General features: G+C 42.6%; 1 protein-coding gene across 1 annotated transcript in view; it reads right to left on the reverse strand.

Annotated features, from left to right (window-relative positions):
* Positions 1 to 17,949, reverse strand: part of ptk7b (protein tyrosine kinase 7b) — a 74,835-nt gene that overhangs the window by 17,123 nt on the left and 39,763 nt on the right. Inside the window, exon 2 of the mRNA XM_069690053.1 lies at positions 6,195 to 6,491. Coding sequence (XP_069546154.1) covers positions 6,195 to 6,491 — 297 coding nt within the window. The remainder of the gene's footprint in view (positions 1 to 6,194; positions 6,492 to 17,949) is intronic.

Here is a 17,949-nt window from a genome sequence, read left to right on the forward strand (position 1 = left end):
TTACACCGAATGAGAACAAGGGCTAATTGTTATTTATGTGATGATATATAAGCTGCGGTCGCATGACGTGCAGTGACTGTACACACTGTGTGGTTCCTGGGTGCATCTACAGTGTGGACTCACAGAGAGTCTGTTTGTTTGGGCTGCCCCAGTTTATGCACAAGTCTGTGGGGGTTTGTGTATGTATGCTGGGCCTTTATTAGTGTAAGTGTTGGTGTGTACACTAATGTTGAGCTCCAGTCCGATGGCCTCAGGCTGATAGTGTGGCTGCACCTCTGCTGTGGTGTGGATCACCTATGAAATATGCATGACATGAGCCCACCTGAGGGAGGAAAGACGCAGCACCCCTGCGAGGTCAGAGGGGGCGCTAGAGGAAGACCTGTCACAATGAATTACACAGGAACCTGGCGGTGCTCTGTGCCCCCAAGGATCATGGGAAACCATCGCTACAGTAACAAGGCCTCCCTTCCCTTCGTTTATATCCCCGTCTGAGCCAGGCACTGCTCATTAGCTGCCTCCTAAAACAGATGGCTAACAACTCTGTGTGTGTGTGTGTGTGTGTGTGTGTGTGTGTGTGTGTGTGTGTGTGTGTGTGTGTGTGTGTGTGTGTGTGTGTGTGTGTGTGTGTGTGTGTGTAGTGAAACCCAGCAGATAATACTGTGCCTTTAAGCATGAATGCATGCGTGAAAATATCTTTGACGGAACAGAAAAAGATGCAAATTAGCAGTGCGTCTCATTCAAGGCCATTCCAGTCAATAGCTGCAGTAACTTAGCGAGAAGGAGGAAGAGGAGGTGATGGAGGACCACCTGGCTATGGGGACCTGGGGCCAGACACTCAGACGGACCCGTTATTAGGGCACTGAAAGCAAAAGGGGCTGACATAACCAGCAGGGGAAACAATGAGTCACTCAAGAGTAGGAGGAGAGTGGAATAAAAGGTTTGGTGCAACAACAAGTCTGATGTATAACATGACCGGCAGTCACATCACAAGCAAACATCATCTGAAAATAAGTAGATGCATTTGTTTTAAACCTGTCTGGAGTAACAGGTGTGTGTCAAACTGTCATATCCGGGAGACTGCACTCTGTATTTAGAGTTCATGTGTCAGATATCAATTTACATTTGCAAGAATCTTTTATAATACAGCAGAGTCTGAAAAAAAAGTGCCAGAAGAACAGCGTGAATAGAGAAAAACATGGAGGATAAGACAAGTCTTCACAGTACGAGACACGCTGTTTGACCGATGAGTGAATTCTCGACGTTCGCAGACAATTCAACACGCTGCCTTGTGACGGTCTCAAGTTTCTACCGCTGCTGACCTACTTGGTTGTTAAGCATGTTAAAATCAATTGTTGGTGTCAATTCAGTTTCAATTTGACCAGGATTTTTTTTTTTAAATTTCTTTCTTTTAACAGCCGCACATTCCCACCCTTTACTCCCCTCACAGCTCCATTCACAGTTCAGGTTTCTCCAGCTGTCCACTCGACAAACAGAAGGCACTCTTTCATAACCTATTAGTGGCAAATACTTCCCCGTAATCCCTCTCAGAATGCATGACTAAGTGTTGGAGCAGGCCTGGCAGCTAACGCCATAATTAGGGGCGTATAATTATTATGTTGGAGGCAGAACAGGAAGCCCTATCAGCACGGGGATGATAACAGATGAATTGTGCGGATATCGTCAAGGCAGATGCTTGGACCATTCATCCCTCACCGTGCCAAGAGAAGCTCAATGTGTGTGAGCGTGTGTGAGAGTGTGTGAGAGCGTGTGTGAGCGTGTGAGAGTGCGCGCGTCTGCTTCACTCAGTGAGCTGATTTGTTGCCATGGAGAAGGGTTTTCTGCAGCAGAGAGGTGGATTGTGTTATGAGGGGGGGGTGAAGGTATGATTTGACTGACAGAGCCATATGGGCAGGGAAATACCTCATGCATGTGTAGGAGAGCCCTCATTTTGTAAACATTGTTAAAAAAATAAAAATAAATAAAGTGTCCGAGCTCAGTTCCTGGGAAAAGTGTAGCGGAGCCGGCTCAGTGTTAGACGGGGTGTCCGATTTTGTCAGCTGTGGCTGACAGGTCAGCAGGCCAGGCTGAAAACTACAGCAACTCAGAGAGACGTCGCTGCGTCTGCTGTGATGAGGCAGAGGCAGGAAAAAAACCAGAGACGCTGACGCTGGGATGAAGTCAGTCTGCAGGGGAGACGCTGACGGTTGGCGCTCGGGTCATAAAACACGAGGAGCTGCATTTTGTCAGCTCACAAAAACATCAAGAAAAAAAAGTGACGAGAGGGTGAAGACAAAGTGAAGCTGTACTAGTGATCCGTAAGGACGCTTTATATATAATATATAAAAATTGAAAAAAGCATCCGCGGAACAAATGTAGGTTAAGGACACATGCTGTGTGACTAAGCCAAGATGGTGTGCATGTCTACTCATGTGCAAGTGGTTCTGTGATTTGAAAGGCTGCACAGAGAAGGGAGTGTGTCTGCTTTCCTGTGTTTCTACTGGGTATTTTCCTCATTCCTGTCAGCTACATGTCACTGACTTCCAGCACTCTGTCGGTCTGCATCTTTCTTACTGAGACTCAAGTGCAGCTACGCCTCCAGGACCAACGGACGTGCTGATAATAGCGATGCCACGGAGACCCAGTGACCCCACGGGACAAAAGGATGAAGGCGGGGGAAGGGAGGGGGGCTAAAACATCTATTAGTCAAAACAGAGGGGGGATAATTACTTTGAATAACTCAACTGGCAGGACTGGCCCACCCACCATTGAAAGCAAGATAAATTAATCTCGCTCTCCTCAGAGGGGGAGGGGCAACAATCAACTCGGGTACAGTCCATGTACAGTACATATGGAGCAAACCCCCCCCCCCACAACCCACATTTACTACCATACACACAATCTAGCATACACAAGTGAATGCGCATGCAGGATTAATGCCAGAGGGGGAGGGAGGGGTGTTCTTCATTTTAAAGCTACATGCGGCTTTATCGCCCGTTAAATATGTGTTGTGGAAATATGAGATGATCTGTCATAACACGGTCTGACCCACCTAAACGGATTCACAGAAGGCCGGCCGACCTGCGCGTCACTCTGAGACAAATGTGTAGATATACGCAGACAGATGAAGCATGAAGAGGTGGTTCGGGATGATTTACCACCGCGCTACCTTACAGTGTGCGTTTGGTGGAGGAAAGTGTGTGTGCGCTATAAATTATCTCGTTTCTCCTTTAACATGGTAGAGAGATGTTACTGTAGGGGGTTTGTTATCTGAAGGCATGCCTGAGGAACACACTCATGTCGCCGTATTCTTATCAAACTGATACAAAGCTTTGGTTCTTGTATTTCCGACCAGAATATTAATGTGCGGTGCATTAATAACACTCGCCAGTCATATCGGCCTCTCGGCTGTATATCTGCTTTATGGACTGGATGTATGTAGTGATCACACATGATGTGAAAAGGGAGGAATACTTTTGTCAGTTTTACCAGCATCATACTTTGTGAATGAAAGTGGATTTGCTGACAGCCTCTTTAAATCAACCAAATTTCAGGCCTCTTGAAAGGCTCCTTAACATGATGCCTCACCAACAAGCTGAGAGACAGATGGAGAATCCATGCATGCAAAGATATACACTCACTTACAACTCCAAACACAGAAACATCATGTGCACTTGACATTTTAGATGTGGTTAAAGAAAACCAAATACCTCCATACTGTGATACACTGGTCAACTTCAAGACTTAAGCTCCTTTTTCACGAGCGGCTCAACTGTTCTCGTCTATGTTGTTGCTTTTTCATTGGGCTAAAGTTGTGGATAGTTCTTGCTACAGAGGACTATTTCGATTGAAGCAAGCTGAACTGATTTCAAAAGGTCACGTGAAAACACAGCAGTACACCGACTGGAGGAAGAGAATTGTAACAATCGCTGTGTCAACTGCACGCTCGACCAGGACATCCGGCACAAACCCACCATTAACAACTAGCCAGGCTACAATAGCGAGCACATTTTTTTACATACACTGAAATACGAGACTAATGGTAAGCCACAAAACCACACCGTGGTTTACTGAGAAGCCTTGTTGAAGATTACATCATGGTAGTTTCATGTGGCATCACTATAGTAATGATGCTGCATTAAGGGAGTAAGATGTGCTGTGGGAAACAAAATCAAAGAACCAGGTACCAAACGTGAATTAAGTGGAGCTGGTACTGGCAGTGGAAAAGAGGCTTAATTTACTTTAACCTGAATGGGTCAAGCACTTCTACATTTTCCAGTGTACCTGCTTTTTTTTTCTTTTCTTTTTTTTAAATCTGCAAATGCAAACATTGTCTGTCCAGCATTTAGAGGGAATTAAAGACAATTACACTTCAGATTTAACTAAGTAGTGTAGAGTGGGTTTAAGAGCTTATATGTTGACTGCCTGCTCTATCAACAAAGAACAGCAAAGGGAGCGTTGAGAGTGAACGAAAACTAAATGTACAGGTTGTAAAACCCAAACCATCACCTGAAAGACACTACAAAGTCTCTGTATAGCTGAGGGGAACCACAGAGTTTGATGAAACATGTCTGTGGGCTTATTAACAGCAACACTTAACATAGTGCACATTCATTTAATCTGTTATTAATATAAAGATACTTTATCATGCTAGTTCTTAAATTAGCCATTTTTCTAAAGCACAAAAAGGAAATATGATGTTTTAATGATCTGTGTGTGTCTTGAATTGAGTCCAAACCTGCAACACTTTTAGTGATCAGGTTACAGAATATAAACTGGAGCAATTTGACATTTATTTCTCCATTTGTGTGAGAGCAAAGCACATCTACCCTCTTATATAAACATGTATACGGAGGCGGAATACATTTTCACAATTAAAAAAGTTCAGTATTTTTGTAATAATTATTACACAATGACCCTCCTTCCAATAAACATATGCTTTGCTTTTCTGGTGTGTGGGAATGTTGATGAGTTGGCAGATAATACCGTTTATTCTGAGTCATGATGGCAGCAGCTCTGGAGAACTGGTGCTTCATGTCTGACTTGTTTTTTTTGTTTTTCACTCTGTTTAATGGGAGTGTGTCATCGGAGCTTTATTGACACACTCGATCATTTTCAATTGCGGCATAAAAAAAGCAGGTCCCTTCAGATTCGACAAGCTTTGTGAAACTGATGGTCCTCTTTGATCTATCTGGTTATAACTTTGAGTATTCAGAGAGTGTGCTCAACATCACACACCACAAATCACTGAGAGGAGGTTAAAGCTGCTCTCTCCCTCCGTCTCTCCCTCTTAAGTCTGTCTCAGTTTGCTTCTAGGAGTTCTGGACACTCATCTGTTCTTGTAATCAGCCTTTGAACAAGTATCATCACCGCAAAGAGAAACCTCCCGGCTGAATGCAATGAGAGAGGCCAACATATTCCAGATGGAGCCATTTTTCAACCCTGCTTTGCTTCTTTTTTTTTTTTGTAACGACCATCGCTACAAACTCAGTGTTTGTAAGACACAAAGCCTTTTCAGTAACGACTGGTACCTGAGGGCCTTCGACAATGCGCAAACAAGGTTGTTATTTATCCAAAACAGAGCTGAGCAGAATTCCCATGGCTTCCTCTGAAACCAAAGAGGGTCATTGAGGTTTGGTTAAAGGGCTAAAAAAAAAAAAAAACTAAGTGAAGACACTAGCGTGCCTCTCCTTTAGTTGGACAAAACATCGAGAAGGAGATTAAGTGAAACGTCTGACATGAATAAAAAAACTAGAGCAAAGAGGGCCGTGTTAATCTAAACCTAAATAATTACATAGCTCGAAGGTGAAGTACACTGTTCAGTGATTTCCTGACAAAAGCCTTTTGAGAGTATTTGGGAAGAGAAAATGTTACACAACAGAGGAAGAAAAAAAAAAAGATACAAGAAACAAAAAACACATGCTTGGTGGCAAACAGATCCAGTTTCCTATGGAGAGAGGGATGAAGCCACAAAGAACAAGCAACAAGGTGGAAACATTCCTGCAGCTCATACTACCCGTCATCTTATACCGACACTTCTGTTGTACTGTTTTGATCCAGAAACTGGATGCACACCTTTGTTGCCATTATGAAACCCAGTCAGCAGGTAAATCTCACTCAATAAATCTTTTTTTTTTCTTCTTTTTTTCTTTTCTTTTCAGGATGAGGGTGAGAATAGCTCGAAACCAAACACTCACACTTGATATTGAAGGAGGCGTTGGTGGAGTGGAGCTGCTCTCCCGTGGCCGTGTTTCCTGCGACGCACTCGAAGCTCCCTGCGTCCAGCTGACGGTCCACGGCGGTGAACTTGAGGTTGCTGCCCTCCTGGAAGCGCCTGTCGCTGCTCTCCAGCGGCTGGCCGTTGTGATGCCAGCTGTACGTGATGTCGGCCGGGTCGCTGACTTCGCAGCGTAGCATGGCGCTGCGACCGTGCAAGGCATCCTGGGACTTGGGCTCCCTGGTGAACTGGATGGCAGCGGCCTGGATGGACAGAACTGGGGAAAAAAAAAAAAAAAAAACAGGCAGAAAGTAAATGACAGAGGATTAGAAAGGGGCTGCTGTTAACATTTTACTGCTTTTTCCGTTAATTAAGTGTATGCCGTGGCAACCACTTAGCCGAGCGGAGGAATGTGATGTTTAGACAATAATGGCTAGCTGTGAATTATTTTGTCGTAAAATTATCCGACCCAACACGGGTAAAATACGTCTTCCTCCTGGCGAGGCTGGGAGGTGAGCGGGTGCTCTGCTCTGACGGTCACACACTTCGGTCACGTCTCTCAAACAAAACATGATGTATTGCACACACACACACACACACACACACACACACACACACACACACACACACACACACACACACACACACACACACACACACACACACACTTAAATCTTTTATTTTCCCTCACGGTGCTGTGAAGGAGCTTTGTGCGAGGGACACGTTTTCTGCTTTATTTCACTACATCTCACCGGTCAAAATGACACGGGGTGAATATTACTTCGGTTCTATTTTACTATCCAGTCAGCGTCATAATATACAACAAGCAGAGGGAAGACCGAGGAAAGAACATGAAAACAGAGGGAGGGGTGAGCAATATGGGCCTAAGACAATATATTTTAGGGTTTTTCCTGCGATAACAATATTCTTGACGATATGAGAACATACAAATACAAAAAGTATGGTACTTTTATTTGTCAGCGTGAATGCAACAGCCATGCTTGTTGCTACTGTTTGTACGTTGCGCATGTAACACACGTCATACTTAAGTGGCAACCCACTGCAGTTTGTGACCATATTTGGACAAGCTAGGAAGGAGCAAGGGGAGGATCTGACTAAGAACCGGAGGACACCATGCCCCGCCCACCGATACCAGCAACCTGACAGCAAAACTAAGCTTGTCAATCAAACCAGGCATGCCCCCAAAACATAGCTCTCTGAGACCTAATACTTTAACTGACTTTGTATTTCATAATGTAAGAGACATGTGTTTTCCCTCATTTGGAGCCAGCCCCTAGTGGCCATCAGTGGTATTGCACTTCAAGATACTTCCACATCGGCTTCACTTTTCAGACCCGGAGACTAGGTTCACTTTTATATAAAGTGTATGATCATACTGTATAAAGTATAACAATGTCACGATATTATTTAGTTTTGAACTGATATTATCGTGAATAATATGATATGGCATACTCTTGGAACGGAGTCTCTGCTATTAGAAGTGAATCTGACAAATTTCAGGTTTTTTTGGTATTTAAGTTTGGTTTCACATCACAGGAAAGTTTATATTCATGTCTTGTATTTTTAATGTTCCCATTTTATAAATTCCTCACAGAGCAAACATAACTGACAAGAGACTGTTGGTGACAACACTGCAATAATATATTTTAGCAGTGTAAGGGTTAATAGCCACACAAATCTTTTCACAGTTAAATTACTCTTGACTGTAATATGGCCGAGCACCCTCACCTACTGTTGAAGGGCCAAAATATGACAACATACTGAAGGTAAATAATTTTTCACTCGCGTTTTTCACTACAAGCTGCACTCATGATTGGTTCCAATTAGAAAAATCTTAGTGAGGGCTCCAACTGCACGCCGCCATCTTGTTTGAACTACCACAATGAACTACTCGTCACTAACCATCTGCAAAGGGTGTCAAGACAGGCCTTCGTCTGCCGTGTATAACACAATGTTATCATTCCTGATGTTAGGGTTTGTTATCATAAGGAACAGTCCACCGCCAGAGTCGATTAAGCATACCTACACCTGCGTGACGGTGTGTGTGTGTGTGTGTGTGTGTGTGTGTGTGTGTGTGTGTGTGTGTGTGTGTGTGTGTGTGTGTGTGTGTGTGTTTGTGTAGAGTCTGGTAAAAAGGGGATCTTTCAATAACGTTAAATCAAGGAGCCTGTTGAAGATGAGCCAAGTTAATCCCTCAATCTTTGACCCTCAACATCCCACCGCTCCTGTCCTGTCCCGGCCTGAACGCCTCTTCATCAGGTTCACCTTTGTCTCAGCTGCAGGTGGTCAGAGCTGACAGATGGGCAGGGAGAGAAAGATGCAGCAGGGCAGAAAGGCTGCTCAAACAAAACATCTATTCTAGAGCCGCTTTGGAAAGGTTGGATGACAAGAGCAAATAATTTTGCCTTAAATGCCCCCATACATTACATGACAGTCAAAAGGAAATGACACGCACCGTTTCAGAGAAACAGCAGTGTCAGCTTGAGATGTGGACCACCATGAGTCATGTCAGCAGGACGGAAATCATGAATGTGCATGTGAGGTGTGCAGGTGGATTAAACTGAGCCTTTAAATCACCAGAGATATGCATCACTGATTCACATATTCAAAAGCCTTTAAAAAAAAAAAAAAAAAAAAAAAAAAATGCTTGGTGTGTTCTTGCGCACATAAAAGATTGCAGCTCGAACAAGGAGAAATATCTGTTAACGACACACTCACACTGACAGAACCGTCACTATTCTTCCTAAAGCCAAAATTTAAAAAAACACAACTGATTGGCGCTTTACTCTGCTGCACTAACAGCAAATAAAGAGCAAATAGCTCAAACACGATTGACTGCTCCTTTGTGGATAGACACATTGAAGACTATAATCACCATGTTTTCCTCTAAATCCACAGTAGCAGATTTGCATTAGATGTCAGTAAGTGGGAAAAAACCACACACACTATGTTCTGCAAAGCACACAATAACATAAATTTGTCCTTTCAGGGCTCAAACACACTTTACTGACAAGGTCACAGTGTTTCCAAGACTCCGCCGTGAGCCGAGAAAAGGGTTGTCGTACAAATGTCGACAGATAGAGGATTTTACCAACAGCTAAGACATGCTGCTCGGACATGTCGCCTAAAATAATAGTGATATGTTTAGGTTACATCACAATACACTATTTATTTTGAAATCTTTTTTAAAACACTTCATAAATGCTGGATTTATCCCTTTGATGCATGTAATCACTGGTATGATGATTCTAGTCGTCGTTGCAATGAACGTCTGCATTAAAACATTCCTGTTTATATTGATGAGAGGTTTATACTGGGAGAAATTTAAACTTGTGTGCCAGGGGAAAATCACAGCCAAGTTAAATTGAACAAAACTGTATTCATTAAAATGCACAGGGTCCCTAAAAAACTAGAAACAGCCCTGCTAGCTGGTGCGTTGGAGGAGCTGAGAGATGCAGGACTAAAGACAATGGTGAGATCTCATCTAACGCACAAGAAATGAAGAGGAGGCTGAATTTATTCCCTTTGGCTCCACATATTTATGTGAATTTGAAATAAATAAAAATAAAAAATAAATAAAAACGTTTTCGGCACACTGACTGTTAAGAAAAGTGAGAAAATGACTCAGTTTTATTATTATTGCTCCTACATGCTTTTGTTTTTCATTTCACACCAGGTCTGGCAGCCCGCAGATATTGATGACTTCTATGGGGAATCATGTTTTTTCTTTTTCCCCATGGAGACGCAGTATTAAAGGTCACAGCCTGGTGGCCTTTTCTATTAGTTATAAATATCAATGTGAGAGAGAAATTTACAGCTTTCAGGAAGGACACCTGCTGCCACACGATTGCCTTTTACTTTACTACATCAGCTGAAATTTCTCATTTGGAATCAAACTTCACATTTTCTCCTCAATTTGAGCCATATAGGTGCATCATTTCCCAGCATACAGTGGATTTGATCAAATTATTACTTTTTCCGTGCTTTCAAGACAGACAAAATGATCAAAGTAGTGTGCAAAAACTAGTGTGTAATTATTGAAAAGGCAGAAAATGAATTAATTGCTGAGCAAAAACACCAAACACAATTCCAGCTTCTCAAATGTTTGGATTTTCTGCTTTTTCTGCAACCAAATGCAACATTGGGTTCTCAGAACTCATGGATGGACATATTTCAGTATTATCTGCCTTTGCATGCATCAAACAGTGAAGTAAGGATTATTTCATTATGGATTAATCTGTTGATTATTTTCTTGAAGTCATTTGATGTTTGGTCTTTAAAATGTCAGAAAATGGTGAAAAATGTTGACAAGTGTTTCTGAAAGCCGAAGGTGCAGCCCAAAATGTCAATTCTTTTTTTTTTTTAACCAACAGTCCACAACCCAAAGATATGCAGCTTATTAGCACAGGGTGCTCAAAAAAGCAGAAAATATTCATATTTCAGATGCTAGCATCAGAGAAGTTTCATATTTTTTCTTTAAAAAAAAAATGACTCAATGATTAATTGACTATCAACATAGATCAGCTAATTGATTAATCGATTAATTGTTGCAGCTCTACACTTAATCTTGTAAGAAAAATGCAAAGTTCTATTGATTATTGAATAATATTTAGATAAAACATTCTTCAACATCTGAACTGAGCTCTCGTGGGAACGCTGCCTTTGATTTATTGCACAAAGACTTGTTACAACTCCTCTTCTGTAAAAGCAAATGGCCTCTTACAATTCCCCTAAGAGGCTATGAATTCGTTCCATCTGGGTAAAACTGGGATAAAAGGCAGCAGATGGGTTGGAAACACCGGCAGAGTCTTCCTCAGCATCCACCTCGAACGATCTATCAAGTAATATTGGGAGACAGCGCCGTGCCTCCAGGCCAAGCCTACAGCTGGGGTGCGAGGTAGTGTGCCAGCTCCCATCACACCGAGCCTCCTCTGTGCAGCGACGTTATGAACTCTGCTGGAGACGCGGCGCGGCTTTGGCATGCGGTTGATGGTTTAATTTGAGATGCTCGTTGACGTACAGTTTGAGTTTGTGTGTGTGCGTTTAGATCCGTGCAGGGCGGGAATGACTTCCGGTTAAAGTCCCCGCAGAGAGAGCGCAGGCAGATAAGGTGTTTTCACATACCACAGGATGACAGACATGAGAGAGAAAGGGGGGTAGAGTGAGGCTCGGTGTATCACATCTGAGGAAGTCTGCCAAATTTACTGTACTGTTCCAACAGAGAAGGTACCGTGACCTACATCTCTCAAACGCGCTGCGATCCTGCCTCTCCATCACTCATATAAAGACCCACAAGAACAGACTTCAAGGGCTCACGCAAAAACAGTACAAACAGAGTCGAATACACAAAGCCAACTGCCATCACTGATCCCCTCTACTACCGTCACACAGAAACTGAAACTCCTCTAAAGTTGTACATGTCTGAATAAATCAATACAGTTAATTTAGGTCATGCTCTTGACTGAGTCACATGAAGGAAAGGGAATGTTTGGATCCGCACAGAGGGACATTACAGAGATAAGAAGGGAGAAAGGCCATTTAAACTCAGACTGAAGGCCCTTCAAAGTGAGACGAGTTGAAAGGGAGAGTTAAAGATAAAGAACAAACAAACAGGCAGATTGGGAAACAGGATGGGACTGTTATACGACAAAAAAAACATTCAATGCAAAGACTGAGAGGTGTCGAGCAATGAGCCATCGAAGGCTGTAAAAAACAAACCAGAAAGTAAACGATGCAGGATTAAAAGAAGGAAATCATGTTTGGAATTCAAAGAATGCAGACAAGGTAAAAACACAGAATTTTATATAAAACCCACAGAGTCCCTTTAAGATTTAGAATGAGAGCTTTAACTAATCAATATTGATTCATATGTAGATCATTTTTAGGATTCATGTTTAGGCTAGAAACGGTCAGAAACTACTGAAATTGCTCTCGGTGCACAAAAGGTCTTCTAATTGATTGTTTTGACCGAACAACAACTCACAACACCCCATTTTTAATTCAAAATGATCTCGGACAGAAAAAAGTTATATCCTGACATCGGAGAAGCTGGAAGCACAAAATCTACATCCTTTTTACTTATCAAACACTCATGCAAACAAATTATCTATTGATTATTATTCTTTTCCTAAACTATAAAGCCTCATAACAGTAAAATGTGCTTATCTTTCTTCCAAGAGCCTCCATTTTTTTCCAATTAATAAAACTGGAAAACAAAAAAGAAGCCCTGGCTCTGATACCAATCAATATTCAAATGATGGGGAAATCTTCTGATGGATTTACTTCCACACACAGATGAGCAGGGATCTGCTTGAAATATTAATAATTCTGCATTTTCAAAATAGTTTACTTGGAATTCGATCAAAGTAAAGTTGAAGACACAGAAAGTGGGTTAAAGATGGAGAGAGAAACTGCTGAGAGGGTAAAAAAAAATCTGCACATAGGGATTCTCCTCTTCAGCTCGCTGCACTGCCGACCCCATTACGCCTGGCACTGCTGTCAGGTGGAAGTTGCCTTTAAGTCGGCCTGACAGCAAGAACCCACCATAATGGGCTCATCAGCGGCCCACGCCTCCTGTCTCTCTCTCTCCATCTTTCTTTTGACTTTGTCTGCTTGCACAGGCAGGCAGAGGAGGCTGAGATGAATCACATTACAGGGAAAACTACACTGTAACAAAATAATACTATAGAATTGAATGCAAGATGCACGACTGAGGTCCAAGAGAGAAGGTATGTAGGTAACTGACTGTATTAACAATGAAATCAATATCCAGATAAGAAACTGGTTGGTGACACTGGTGACACACGGGAATTCACAGTGATGTTAAAACTTGTATTTATGGAAACGATGCCCTGTATTTTCGTAAATGCTCAAGAATCTTAATTCCTTCAGATCAGAAGATGTTATCAGTGAAAATCCTGTAATCTGTGTTTCCATCAGGCCATCACACTCCACAATGTTATCTCTGAAACTTTCTGCAAACACCCCCCCTCTATCCCCCACACACTGTGACGACAACCAGGGAAGACACGCAGGTCTGAGGCGGCTGGAGGTTAAAGTGGAAGTCACCCTGCACACACACAGACGCTCACGGCGGCACCCACAAATACTTGGCACTCGGCACACCCACTGTGGGAGCTCAAATAGCCCCCCCCCGTGTGTGTGTGTGTGTGTGTGTGTGTGTGTGTGTGTGTGTGTGCGTGCGTGCACGTGTGTGTGCGCGCGCGTCGAGTTTAACAGCTTCTCGACAGACCATGTCGAAGAGAGACAGCTGCACTGAAATGTTTTCAGAGTGACAGGACGGCAGAACGAGGAGCCGTGGAGTCGCAGAAATGAGAGTTGCAGCCGAAGCGTGAGACAGTGACCGCTATTAGATATTCATCTCAACGACACACATCCCAGAGTTTCACATGTCTCACAATTTGTCAAACAAGAATTTTTAACTCTTGAATGGACATTTGGAAGCAAAGAGTGTCTCTAAAAGGCAAAACATGCCTCCTCTCGTCTGCCATTGTTCATAAAGACACAACTGTAATCACGCCATTTTCATGACTCATCCTCTCGCAAAGCACAAAAATCGACATAACCCAATTAAGGATAAGAGCAGCAAGACTCCAGATAACATCATCCCTCCTAACTCAAACTGCACACACTGACAACAAACACTGCAACTTCAAAAGAGCCCCCCACTTCTCACACCCCCCAAAAAAGAAAGAAAAAAGACACGATTAGAGAGTCGGATCAATTATTAACGACTCCAAGAGTTCACCAGATCTGAAAGAGAGCTTAGCATGACTTGAAGGCAGAACAAAACATCTTATTTAGTTGAAGTCAATCAGGAGGTCAGACAGATGAGCACAGACAGGAAAAACATGACATAAATCTTTCAAGATGCAAAAGACAGGCAAGTGAGGGACCGCAGATGAAAACGGCACTCTCTTTAAAAGCATCTATTTTAGCAGCCGCTGTGTCATCAGCCCTGCCATGTTCACAGGGCTTCCTGCACTGTAGGACACAGCTACTGCCCTCTGGTCAACTTTTTGAGGAACTAGTAAACATTCAAAGTCAGGAGTGTGATCCTCCTGCTCATCTTTAGGCTGAGGAGAGGACATCCTCCATTAAACCGGCCCAGCATGCCAGCAGTGGGTAGAAGAACATGGATTATATTTTAAACTCTTCTGAAATTGAAGTAGTCGCAGCTGATTCCTGCTGATTCACCGGACTGTCAAGCTAACAGATTCAGCTTTCTAATTAAGGCAGACGTCAGACAGAGTGAAGGAAAGAGCAAACCGAGATACGTTATCAGTTTTAATATTGATAACAGCTTATTATCAAAATACAACTGATAACAAGACAAATTACCCATATTAGCTGTAAACAGTGGTACAATGAATTTCATGTCTACTTTATAGTATCTCGTTGTTTTCCTGACTATTTTCTGTCGGGTGAATCAGTAAGCATGTGCCAGATACTTTTAATGTAATAGAACTATTTACTGATTGGCATGTAAGCATCTGCAGATGGACGCTGACAACCATCTGTCACGGTGCGAGCAAGTGTTCTTTTACCAGCTCAAGTAAAAGCCGAGATGAAAAAAACGTGATAGCTTCATCCTCGGCTGCGTGAACCGAGATGTCAGGGAGATAAATTGGAGAGGAGAATGAAGGGCAGTCATGGGAAGCACCAAAGTCCACTGACAGAGCTTTCATGGCCTGTCAACAAATTACTAGATGTGTGTTTCAGTTTTCCACTGGTTGCCTCCCCTGGTTGTCTCCTTTGAAACTGGATGGCAAAAGAAAAAGTGACGGCGTTTATATGGTCTAATAAAAACCGAGTGGAAAATCAAAAAGGAGCACAAGACAAGTGATGCTGCACGATTAACTGCACTCTGATTTATTAGGAGCTTTACATCAGGATAAATCCCGATTTAAAAAAATCCTTGTACAAAAAAAACAAACAACTTAAAGAGTGTGTATCATGGAACAAAACGGAGGTTTAATTTCTGGTATCAAAAATGACGCAAAAATAAATACAAATCTTTGGTCTATTTAAAAAAAAGTGGGTAATAAGTTTATTTAGCTAAAATAGCTGCAGTGGTTTCCTGGTCAGTATTTTTAACAGCTCTGTGTGTCAGCAGTAGTTTCGGTATCTCCAATGTCAACTGCACAGAGAAATCAGCAGTGCATGAAGCAGAAATGACACCCAAACAAAGAAGTGGGGTTACTTTATATAACTTGACAGCAGAGATGTTAAACAGGACGGACCAGGTACAATGTCTCTATCAAGCTGTTGAAACTGGAGTGACAGCTCGGTAAAAATATTGACCTCTGTCGGCTTTTGTAGACTTAAGTAGGCGACTTTGTCTTGGATTAAGTTCGTGCAAGAAATCAAAGTACAGGAGTAGAGGGAGTTAAGTCAACATGCTAGAAGCAGTTTCTTTAATTCACAGCGATATTCTCACAGCGGAGAAAATGGGAACCTGAAGTTTTTTGGCATTTATGCTTGATAAATGGCTTACCTGAAGTCTCTGCTGGTTGCCTGGCAACCTCTCAAGGTCAAGACTCCAGGAAGGCAGACAGAGTTATCCAACTCTTTACAAGTTATCAGGTTTATTTACCAAAACGTTAAACGATTCCTTTATATCATTAAATGAGATTTAAAACTTGTTTGGATCAACTAAAGGAATAATTGGTAAAAAAAAAAAAAAAAAACTGTCAGTGCTAATCCACTTACAGTACACTTAATCTTACAGTGATGGATTATGGGTTTAGAAATGATATCTGAGCCTCTTACAAGGCAATTTTCAGTGATGATCAAGTAGCAGGTGCTCAATCTCAGTCATTACCCCACCCACCCCCATACTCCCTATCAGGTTGAAATGTATCAAAGTAATAGAAACGGAAAAAAAAAAAAGAAAAAGAAAAGAAAAACTAACTCCAGGTAGTATTTTATTCTGAGCAAGGCACACATCAGAGGAGCACATCTCTGAGTTAATTCCACTGCTTCTAATTGAAAACCATGTTCAAAGCAGCAGAGTCGCGCTGCCTTTTTACCACTGACACCCATACGCACACATGCCACCTAAATTCAATCGCTGCTCTTATTGTGGCAGGTAATTGCTCTGCGGAGGGGTCGCACTGAGAAGGGACGAGCTGGTGTGCAAAGAGAGGGCTGGGCTCATTATAACAAAACCTCACTGAGATTACCATCAGTTCATGCGTGTTCAACTCCATCTTACCGCTGACGGCGGGGAGCGGGCTCGAGACAAAGATCCCCTTCCCCGGTTTATTACTAGGCAACATTGGCATGGCAACCGGCATGCAACCTCACCAGGTGGACCAGCCTGCTCCACCGTCGTGCTTCACTCCTCCGTCAAAAAGCCGCAACAGCCATCGATGTCACGGACTTCATCCCAAACAATTTTGGATGACAGGAATTCATTTTCCTCAGAAAACAAATCGACGTGGCATTTTGGAGGAAGTATGTCACCTCTCACACGCAGTTGTGAACGAGCCCCTGCTTGCCGACACACCTCTGTGATTGAAACGAAGAGGTGCCCCATATGGTCTCCATGACAGGAAAAATAATTTAAAAAAAAAACTCGTGTAACAGTGTGAGCGGCAGGAGGGAGGGAACAGGCGTCTGCCATAAATCTCTTAATAAGCACACTGGGAGGCGGTCAACGGCATCAAAGTGTTGGCTGTGCCCCACCCAAGCGCTCCTCCAAGTGTGTTTTAATGGGCCACACATCCTCGGCCATTACCGCCTCATTGCCAGTCGTGCTAGGAGGCCTGAAGCAGGCTTCATGCGGGGACTGAGGACAGTTTGGCCAATTACACACAGATAATAAAATCAAATTTTAAGCAGGAAAAAATATAGACATGAATAATGTATATTAGGTAACAGATTTTTTTTTTTTTTTTTTTTTTAAAGCATTAAAGTGTGGACTGCTTTTTGAAAATACACAGCAAAATCTGAAATATTACTTCACCAAAGAGCATCTCTGAACACAAGCTGTAGTCTAACTAAGAAATTAAACTCCCAAAATCAAACTTTCACTCGCTCACTTTTACTGCAGGTTATTCCACTGCAGAAATTTGCTGTGTACCTTCTACTCCCATAAATATATTTCGTTGTACTCTTATCATTCCATTTTCTGTTGCAGCTCCACCGGTTTGAATCAAAGTTGGCTTATTTCTTTCATGTCACTGTTGATTATTTAACTCCAACGCAGAACATTAACCACAGCGTGGCGATGCCATGCTATCCCTCGTTACTGCATGATGTGTAAATAGCCGCTCACTAAGAGTGATCAGCTCGCTTTATGGCAGATGGGAGTTCCAGAAGCCTTTCAGAGAAGATATGAGCCCCTTCGCTCATCAACACCTCCCTCCCCCCACCCACCCTCAGCGCCATCCCTCCGCACCAGGCTTCATAACTGTCATGCTGCATCGAAAATAGAGACATCTGAGCACAGCTATCTCTCACCAATTTTCAACAGCCACTCATAAAAGGCTGGCTGTTGAAACACAGGCAGCCTAATGTGTAACCCACGTGTTGCAGAGGACTGAAGACGAGCCGACAGAGAGGGAGGGAAAGAAAGAAAGAAAGAAAGAAAGAAAGAAAGAAAGAAAGAAAGAAAGAAAGAAAGAAAGAAAGAAAGAAAGAAAGAAAGAAAGAAAGAAAGAAAGAAAGAAAGAAAGAAAGAAAGAAAG

Source organism: Brachyistius frenatus, unplaced genomic scaffold (genome assembly GCF_029030835.1).
Source record: "Brachyistius frenatus isolate BFR_SWC_R1_liver_20210118 unplaced genomic scaffold, ASM2903083v1 Contig_8, whole genome shotgun sequence".
In the NCBI taxonomy this organism is placed as follows: domain Eukaryota; kingdom Metazoa; phylum Chordata; class Actinopteri; family Embiotocidae; genus Brachyistius; species Brachyistius frenatus.